Consider the following 10,652-nt stretch of genomic DNA (forward strand, 5'->3'; position numbering starts at 1 on the left):
TTTTAAAAAGCCTTTTTCCAAAAGGTACATCTGGAAAAAGGGGGGTCGTCTTATAATCAGGGTCGTCTTATATTCGAGGCAAAACGGTATATATATATATATATATATATATATATATGTATGTATTGGAGTATATCAAACAAGTAGCCCTTGAGACTATTTTATCCCTTCAGGGAGCCCTCACTCACAAAAAGTTTGGAGGCCCCTGTAATATAGCATAATGAGAGATTTACAAGCAATTTTTTTAAAAATTTTTGGACTGTGAACACCAAATTAGCTAAAGGATTTTCAGCACAGCACAAGTTTTAAGTGAAATCTATAGCCGGTTATCAAAGTTTAACATTTTCCAAATCTAATTACACATCATTTAAGCGACAATGTTATGAAATATAGGGTATGGCTTTACTTTCAAGTTTCTCTGATTTTAGGCAGATTTACTATAACTTGATGGAGTTACTTACTGTGGTTGAATTACTTGTGTCATGGTAAAGATTTTGGTTGAAAGTTACTTATTTCATAGTAAAGATCTTGGATGAAAATTAATTATTTATGGTATAGATTTTAGTCGAAAAATACATATATCATGGTAAAGATTTTAGTTGAAAGTTACTTATTTCATAGTAAAGATTTTGGTAGAAAATTACTTAAATCAAGGAAAAGATTTTGGTCATATCACCCACCTCTACGTAATTTAAACAGGTAGCAGCTAGAAGTCAAAACGCTTCCTATATCTTTTGTTGTTGATGTCCAATCTAACACCAAGGTCAACTAGTAGAGCTGTACCTCACAATCCTGAACTAATCTTGAACTTAAATGACGTTCCAATGGGAATGGGAGCTCCTCCTACTTTTTTATTGTGTTCAAACCAGGTAACATGGGAAACTTTGTTGGAGACGGTCCATCAGGAATATAACTGCTGTTGGAAATGAATGGACCACAGCAGGACAGGAGGAAGTGCTTATATAAACCTCTGGGCTGGAGCCATCAAAGTCACCACAGATCTACACTGAAGTCTCTGGCAAAACGTCAACGATGCATGGAGACAAAACGAGAAGGCCATCTCAGATCCATCTGGAAACATACAATGGTACTTTTGTCTACTGACAAAAGAACTTCTTCACTTCTGTTTCTAAGAGCCAGTGTTTTCTGATCCGTTTGCAACAATAGGAACGTTCCCATGATTTCTGTGGAACATCCTACTCTAAACAATGAGGGATTAATTGGCTATCAGTGGACAGGCCATATGGAAAATGTCATTCCAAGAGGAAGCTGTGAGATATCGCTACACAGTTAAAGTCAGATAAAAACCAACTGCTTTGGAAGATCTGAGTACTACGTCATCATAAGTTGGAGGCTTTCCTAGACAATGAGTATTACATTAGTAAATCATTCTGGTCAACGCTTCCAAGCTGATTAAATAAACTAAAGTGAGAAACATCTTAAACATTTTGTATAATGGAGCCAATGATTGTCTCCAGATTAGTTCCTGCAGTCTGGTTAGATGATTAGTGAACAATGACTTTGTTAAAATCAACCAAAATACTGAATGAACAGTTTGGAAGTGCTGGAACAACAGAAGTTCATGTCTGAATGTTAACAGTGTGGATCTGTAAATCTGTAAAACAATCTCAGTGATTGGAAATATCATGCAAAGGCTTCTAAACTCTTAAAAACAAAGGTTGCTAAAGGGATTTTTCAAGCAATGCCATAAAAGAACCATATTTGGATTCCCAAATAAGTGAACAGTTCTCAAAAGAACCCATTTTTTCTTAGTGCAAAGAACCCTTTTCCACTATAAAGAACATTTTGCCCAATTAAAAGATTCCATAGATGTTAAAGGTTCTTCTTGGAACCATCAATGCCAATTAAATCGATACTTTTAAGAGTGTAATATGGAAAAATTCAACCATAGAACAGACTGCATTTGGTTAAACACCAAATTTTGCATTTGGATCATCACCCTCTAGAACCTAAACATGCAAGACTAATGAGCACATTTATAAGAAAACCACATCAGAACAGACACCTAAAGTAAATGTTTATGTCTCTCCCCAGTGTTTTCTTTCCATGGGGGGCTTTTACTGTAGATACACTACTTTCAAGACCAAGAAGGAGAGAAAGGGGGAGGTAGACATCTTAATATGCATTGAATAACTGCTGGATTTGTAGACTAGAAAAAGTTTAGAGATGTGTGGGAACATTTTTGCTTTTTTTGGACAATAGGAGTTAAAGTATTTTAACAAATATCAAAATATCGTCACTAATAAGATGCTTATAGAAATGCATGTTTCCTCTTGGATCTCGAGGACAATTTGCACGATTTCACTTCATTCATTCATTCATGAACTCAGACTTTAGAAATAATCTGCAATACACAATAAGCATAATCTGCCCATTTAAACGCCATCATTGGAAATATTAGAGAAAAACGCGTTAGGATTACTAATATTTTTCTTAATGCAAAAAAAAATTTAAACAACAAAGGGAAAAACTTGCAATGAATATCGAAAAGCTACTTACGTAAACTTTATCGAACGTTCCTTTGAAGAAGAAGAGCGTTTGCTCCAGCTCGAGCTCTCGAACCGAATCGGTTCCAGAATCCAGAATCTGGTCGCCAAACCGGATCCCGTAATCGAAGAGCTGCTCCCGGTTCAGACACCGGACCGACACCAGCAGAGCCAGAAGCCCAACACTGCGCAGAAGAGCCATTATACAACTCTAGAAACTCTACACATATGTGCCGTCAAAGCTCCGGTCGGGGATGAACTCTAGAGGTGTGAGAGGAGTTCATACTGGGGAAATCTGAACCCCCTGGAGGACGTCACAACAAAAGCTAGGGTGGGGGTGCCCATAGCTACCAAAGTCATTCAATTCTAGGTATCTTCTACGTTTAGAACATTTACAAGTGTGTCAGAGCACGTATTTTCATCTGGCGCTAAAATCGCGTTCGCCCGAGGTAACCATAGCAACAGCGACTTTAGTTACGAAAATAGAACTTTACATCGACAACTGTCGCCATTTATCACTTTGCTGCGAATTTATATTTCACAGCTACATAAAAACACCACGAGTCTCTAACGTAACCATAGCAACGGCGACTTTAGTTACGAAAAGAACTAGCCCTGTTGAAAAAAACAGCATATGCTGGTTACCCTTACCAAAAAGTAGTATACTTCAAGTTTATTTTAGTAAGTATACTTAAGTAAAGTTCAAGTATAGTCACCATTTATAACATTTATATTTCACAACTACATAAAAACACTACGAGTCTCTAACGTAACCATAGCAACGGCAACTTTAGTTACGAAACTAGGACTTTACATCGACAAAAATAAGAACTGTCGCCGTTTATCACATTTATATTTCACAGCTACATAAAAATACGAGTCTCTAAATAAGTCTACAAGTCTTTAACAACGGAATCATCAAAGACTGTCTTTGAGGAATCTGTTACAGTATGTGCTGGATTTGTTCTAACATCTTAAGTGCCCATACTAAAGTGGTTTAATTCTACATATAAGCTACATTTATAAAAGTTTCAGTAAATTTATAAGTGTGTCAGAGGCAGAGCATATATTTTCATTTGGCGCCTAAATTGCCTTCGCCTAAGTGGTAACCATAGCAACAGCAACGTTAGTTACATAAATCGGACAATACTTATCACTTTACCATGAATTTATATTTACCAACTACATAAAAATAAACCTAAATATTCCGTATACAAGTCTTTAACAGCAGAATCAAAGACTATTTGTGAGAACTGCTTTGCGACAAAAAACAGCCCACTGTTATTAAAATATATGTGCTGGATTTGTTGGAATAGTACCCATAAGTGATTTAATTTCACATCTAAGGGGCATTTTGTATGTTTTAAAAAAAGGTATAAAATTAAAAAGTACGTATTTTCATCTGGCGCTAAAGCCGCGTTCTCTGCGTGGTAACCATAGCAACAGCGTGCTCCTCAAGCGCTTTTTATAACAAAAACCGTACTCTACATTGATAAACCATGACTACAGTAGTCATTTATTACTTCACTATGAATTTATATTTTACAATTACATAAAAATAACTGTCTGCAAGTCTTTAACAAACGGACTCATTATAGGAATGCTTCACGACAAAAAATAGCCTACTCTCGTCAAAATATGGGCTGGATTTGTGCAAATATCTTAAGCACCCATACAAAAATAGTTTAATTTTACATATAAGTGACATTTTCTACTTTAAAAAAAGTTTCAGAACATGTATAAGCGCGTCAGAGGACGTTTCGTGGCGTTCGCCTGAGTGGTAACCATAGCAACAGCGTGCTCCACGAACGCTTTTTCTTACGAAAATCGTACGCTTCATTGACAAAACATAACTACTGCCATTATTTAACAATTCACTGTGAATTTATATTTCACAGCTACATAAAAATATATTTCCGTGTTCTGTCTACAAGTCGTTAACAGCTGATTAATCAAAGACTGGAAGCAACGCGACAAATAAATAGAATGCGGTTTTTAAAACATATTTGTGCTGAATTTGACTGATTTTCTAAAGCATATTTGTAAAAACAAAAAGCTCTGTCCACCCCACCCTGGTCCAGATGTGAGCCGCCTCTGCCTCGGGCTTCAGTTAAGAGCCCAGGGGCCTTCAGGGGTCAGTGTACTTCTGAGGGGCCCTACAGTGACACATAATCACTTTACAACCTGAAGTTATTAAGTAACTATTCTCAGTTACAAACCCAGATTCTGAGCCTTTTCCACAACCAGACCTTAATAAATGAATGAAAGAATCCTTATTGAGTGGAGATGATCAGTTTCCATGTGCAATATTCTATATATATTTTACAGATGTGATTCGGAGAGTCCTGAAAATCATTTCTAGTGGACTATTTGATGTGATATAGTTATCGTGTGTTTCTCTGCACAGGTACAATTATGTTTCACAACCACACATTTGCAGACAAATGAGAGAGACGGCAGAGGAATGTCCCGTTTAGTCACTTACTCTGCACAACAACTAGTTTTCAGCAGCTTCAGCTGAGGTAAACGCTTCAATAACTGCTCTAACGCCGCATTCCAGCTGTAACGTCTGCAGTTACCAAGAGTTATTGATCTGTTCCAGATCTTCACTGCCAGCAACCTCTCAACAACCAGGGTTGCCAGGTTTTCAAAATAAAACCCGCACAATTGATACTCAAAACAAGCCCAATTGCGTTCCGTGGGTAAAATACATGTAAAATACACATTTTTGGCAGGGTAACCCTGGCAAAATTTGCATTCCAGGGGCTAAATATCACATAATTGGGGTCGCGGGAAAATGAGGACTTGGCAACCCTGTCAACAACATGAAACAAGATAGCAGAGCTTTTCTTGAGGTTTGTAGTAGCAGAATTTTTCACGTTTTATTATTACGTTTTATTATCGCCCTCTGGTGGTGACATGTGATATTACTAATCCAATTACAAGACATAACCATGCAACATCATTTGATGAGGGAAAAATCAAAAACAATTGTTAATTTGTCACCCCAAACCAAAAATGTATAAATGCTATTTGGCATAATTTTTTTAATAATTTTCATGAAAGTTGAGACTCTAATCTCATTACGTAATGCAACAAAAATACTGATATTTACTGAAATCTTATAGCATTTATACTATATTTGTACAGTCTTTATGCTGATTTCAATAAATTCCTAAAGAGATACTTAGAAATAAATGAAGAAATTGCTTAATTGTTGTGAAAATGTCACAATGCAAAACATCTTAACAGTCCTAAAAAATAAAATAACATTTTAAAAATAATTTTTCTTTTTTGTTTTGATTTTGATACTGGCAGCAGCTGTAAACCTGAAGAATTAAATGAAGAGTTGACTTAATTGTCATGAAAATGTCAGAGTGTTATTGTTCTTTTTCTAGCGTCTTTTTTGTTTTGATTTTGAGGTAAATTATGAGATTAACGTGAAAATAAATTAATAATTTTGTATTAATTGCATTCTATTCCTGAAAAGATATAAACCTGAAGAATTAAATGAAGAATTTGCTGAATTGTCATGAAAATGTCAAGGACCAAAACATCTTAATGGTCCTAAAAAAAAAAAAAAAGTACATTAGATAAAGTAAAATTAAAAAGTAAATTATTAAAATGACAAAAATAAATTAACATAATTTAATTAGTTTGTAATTAATTTTATTATTAGAAGAGTATCAATTCTATAATTATATTTATGAATTCTTAATGCTCTTAAAAAAAAAATTTTTCATCATTTTTTTTAAGTCTTAAGTCTTTTTTGTTTTGATTAGTACATTAGATAAAGTAAAATTAAAAAGTAAATGATTAAAATGACAAAAATAAATTAACATAATTTAATTCGTTTGTAATTAATTTTATTATTAGAAGAGTATCAATTCTATAATTATATTTATGAATTCTTAATGCTCTTAAAAAAAATTTTTTTCATCATTTTTTTTAAGTCTTAAGTCTTTTTTGTTTTGATTTTATGGTAAATTATGAGATTAATGTGAAAATAAATTAACTTTTTTTTTTTACGTATCAATTACATTACATTCCTAAAGAGATATAAACCGAAAGAATTAAATGAAGAATTTGCTCAATTGTCATGAAAATGTCACAAAACATCTTAATGGTCCTAAAAACAAAAACAATTTTTTTTTTATTATTTTTTAAAGTCTTAAGTCTTTTTTGTTTTTATTTTGAGGTGAATTATGAGATTGATGTGACAATAAATTAATACTTTTTAAAAAACATGAATTCTACTTTTTATCAAGTTTATGTATACATTTTTAATGCTCTTAAAGAATATGTTTAAAAATATTGTTTTTATTGTGAGGTAAATTATGAGATTGATGTGACAATAAATGAATACCTTTAAAAAAAAAAAATAATTCTATTTTCTATCAAGTTTATGTATCAATTTTAATGCTCTTAAAAAATATGTTTAAAAATATTTGTTTTGATTTTGAGGTGAATTATGAGATTGATGTGACAAAAAAATAAATACTTTTTAAAAACATTCATTCTATTTTCTATCAAGTTTATGTATCAATTTTTAATGCTCTTAAACGTTTTTTCGTTTTGATTTTGGGGTGATGTAAAAATAGCAGCAGTTACATTCTGCCCACCCCTCTCCTCACACCCCAGAGCCAATCAGCTTCTCCGCATCCTGATCACATGCTCCATCCTTTCTGCTCTCTCCTCTCGACTGCAGACGGTGCATCTCCGAGGCTGGATGGGAAGGTAATGACAGACGCAGACATGGAGCATCCGTCGCAGGGATCGTCCGGAGCGAATGGCTCTCTCTCTCCTCCGACGCTCAGCCCCTCCATCCCTCCCTTCGTCAAGCTGGGCCTGACTCTGGCCTACACCGTCTTCTACTCGCTGCTGTTCTCCTTCATCTACGCTCAGCTGTGGCTGGTGCTGCGCTACAGACACAAGCGCTTCAGCTTCCAGACGGCGTTCCTGTTCCTGTGTCTGCTGTGGGCGGCTCTGCGCGCGCTGCTCTTCTCCTTCTACTTCAGAGACTGCGTGACGGCCAACGCACTCGGACCCTTCTCCTTCTGGCTGCTCTACTGCTTCCCCGTCTGCCTGCAGTTCTTCACGCTCAGCCTCATGAACCTCTACTGCGCTCAGGTGAGCGTCTGGCCGGTCCTAAAGGATGCCAAACAAAAACCAGGTCTTTAATTAGAAACCTAAAATTAAATCATGTTAAATAGGAATATTGTGATTCCCAATGGGATGAAATTAAAAATATATTTTAAGGAAATCATTGCAATACCTAAAGATACTAACGTGATTCCCTTTAACTGTACTATGTATAATACGTGACCCTGGAGCACAAAACCAGTCACAAGGGTACATTTTTCGAAATTGAGATGTATGCATCATCTGAAATCTGAATAAATAAGCTTTCCATTGATGTATGGTTTGTTAGGATAGGACAATATTTGGCTGAGATACAACTATTTGAAAATCTGGAATCTGAGGGTGCAAAAAAATCTAAATATTGAGAAAATCATCTTTAAAGTTGTTCAAATGAAGTTCTTAGCAATGCATATTACTAATCAAAAATTAAGTTTTGATATATTTACGGTAGGAAATTTACAAAATATCTACAATAATATAAATACAATAATAAAAATATTTACTTATAATTTAATTGTTCATACTTATAGTTATATTTAATTATAATTATATTAATTAAAATTATTTTAAAATAAAAACAATCTAAAAATTTTAATCTTATGTGTATTATGATACCCAATAGGACTTAAAAAAAAAAAACATTAAAGGAAACATTAATTAGTAAAATCATAAAAAATGTAAAATTAAGATAATTTTAAAATCAAATCAAATGAAAATAAAACGCTATTTGAAGTATATTGTAAAAATCAAATAAATAATTTTAAAATACTTTATTGTGCTCAAATAGTTGATGAAAAGCTAATAATAACATAATAAAATTTTTAAATCAACATTAAATCGTAAAATAAACTACATAATTCTGAAATAAAAACAATCAAAATAAAACACATAAATAAATTAATAATTTTAACATAAAATAAAAATAAAACACTAAAAATTAAATAATAAAAATGTAAAAAAGTTGTACACTTTGAGTAGAATTCTAATTAAACATTACACAGCATCCAAAAGAAAAATCCTGAATTGAAATAAACTATTTATGTAACATAATAAAAATGTTAAATTAAAACAAATAATTTTAAAACAAAACAAATCAGAATAAAACACTAAAATTAATGATATCATAGTGTAAGATTTGAAATAAATAAAAACAGTCAAAATAAAACTAAAAATGAATTAAATCGTGAAAATGTCAAATTAACTAAATAAATACAAATTATATTGAATGCAAAATGGGTGATTCTTAATAGGATACAATAAAAATAAAGGAACTATTTATTTTAAAATACCTCTTTTTAAAAAGAGGACAATAACAAACAGTCAATTTTTCAATATTACTAATATGATTCCCTTTAACTGTACTCTAGTAAGACATTACTCCTATATAATTTGAGTAGAGTTCTAATAAACATACATAAACATGCATCTAATAAGAAAAATGCTGCATTTCATTCGTATGATTTTGTTTGAGCAGGAATAGATTTAGGGAACATGAATGCTTCTGCTCGTGTTCAAACACGTGTGACCTACATTGAGACTGGATCTGCGTCATGTATCGATGAATACAGTGAGTACAGTGAGTACAGTGAGTACGGGGCCGGCAGACTCTAATATCAGAGTCTCACAGTCCTTCATTAGTCAGGAATGATGAGGAAGAATCAGGCTTCTTTTGACAGGTTTTCTTCAAAGCCAAGACAAAGTACTCTCCTCATCTCCTTAAATATGAGTTATTACCATTAGATTTGATCTTTTTAATAAAATTCAAATTAATATATTAATTATAATATAAAAAAAAACAGGGAAAAATGCATTTAAACATTTTTAAATTCTTAATAATAAATAATAATATGTTTAATATAATATAAGCAAACATAATAAAAACACAAAAACCTGTAAAAATGTAATCATATTAAATGTGAAATTAATTTAAAAAACAATCTAGTATAAAAACATAGAAAACTAATTATATCATAACAAAAGTCAAAATGAATTTTAAAATTAAAAACCCTAAAAATAAAATTATTTTAAAACGAAAAATGAAAACAAAACACTACAAAATTAAAACAAAATGTAAAATTAGAAATAAATCATTTTAAAATTAAAATAAAACACTCAAAATGAATACAATCATAAAAATGTACATTTTAAATAATCATTTTAAAATTAAAATGAAACACTTACTTAAAATGAATAAAGTCATAAAATTAGAACAAATAAGTATAAAAACTAAAATAAATTAATAAATATGAAATATTTTTATGTTTAATTGCATGTCATCAGAACCGTCTTCAGAGAACCGTGAACATGCAAATGTGTTTTTAAATAATATATATTAAAAATTAAAATGATTTAAATATTAATGTAAAATCTCAGGGGGACTTCCTGAGTAAAAACTTATATATATATAATTTAATTTTAGTGTTTTATTTTCATTTTATGTTAACATTATTCATTGATTTGTGTTTTATTTTAGAATTATGGTTTATTTTACAGTTTTATGATTTAATGTTTAGTCATTTGATTTTACATTTTTATTGTTATTATTAGCTTTTCATCAACTATTTGAGCGCAATAAAGTATTTTAAAATAATTTGTCAGATTTTTACAACATAATTTAAATAGTGTTTTATTTTCTCTTGATTTGATTTTAGAATTATTTATTTGATTTCTACAATATAATTTAAATAGTGTTTTGTTTTCTCTTGTTATTAGTTTATCTTGAATTAGCACTGTTTGGTAAGTCAGCAATAATGATGATAAATCGCGTTTGTTTTGGCAGGTTTTCTTCAAGGCCAAGTCGAAGTTCTCTCCTGAGCTCCTGAAGTATAAGTGCGTGATTAAGCTGATATTTCTGTGTAGTCTCTGTGTAAAGCTGTCCCGTCATGCGCTGATGTTCTCGTGCGTCTGCAGGTGTCCTCTGAACCTGCTGTTCGTCGGCGTGAGCTTGCTGTTTCTGCTGGTCAATCTGACCTGTGCTCTGCTGGTGAAGACGAGCCTCGCTCA

The 10,652-nt window shown here is 32.1% G+C and overlaps 2 protein-coding genes across 2 annotated transcripts in view; one reads left to right on the plus strand and one right to left on the minus strand.

Moving 5' to 3' along the window:
- Positions 1-2,769, minus strand: part of LOC107702022 (nidogen-1-like) — a 42,893-nt gene extending 40,124 nt beyond the window's left edge. Inside the window, exon 1 of the mRNA XM_016504232.1 lies at positions 2,521-2,769. Coding sequence (XP_016359718.1) covers positions 2,521-2,709 — 189 coding nt within the window. The 5' untranslated portion in view covers positions 2,710-2,769. The remainder of the gene's footprint in view (positions 1-2,520) is intronic.
- A 4,425-nt stretch (positions 2,770-7,194) lies between these two features.
- The window catches only part of LOC107703026 (integral membrane protein GPR137B-like), a 9,970-nt gene continuing 6,512 nt past the window's right edge, over positions 7,195-10,652 (plus strand). The window contains exons 1-2 of the mRNA XM_016505550.1: positions 7,195-7,637; positions 10,429-10,478. Of these exons, the coding sequence (XP_016361036.1) occupies positions 7,248-7,637; positions 10,429-10,478 (440 nt within the window). The 5' untranslated portion in view covers positions 7,195-7,247. The remainder of the gene's footprint in view (positions 7,638-10,428; positions 10,479-10,652) is intronic.

This window comes from Sinocyclocheilus anshuiensis, unplaced genomic scaffold, assembly GCF_001515605.1.
Source record: "Sinocyclocheilus anshuiensis isolate Anshui unplaced genomic scaffold, SAMN03320099.WGS_v1.1 scaffold21, whole genome shotgun sequence".
NCBI lineage: Eukaryota > Metazoa > Chordata > Actinopteri > Cypriniformes > Cyprinidae > Sinocyclocheilus > Sinocyclocheilus anshuiensis.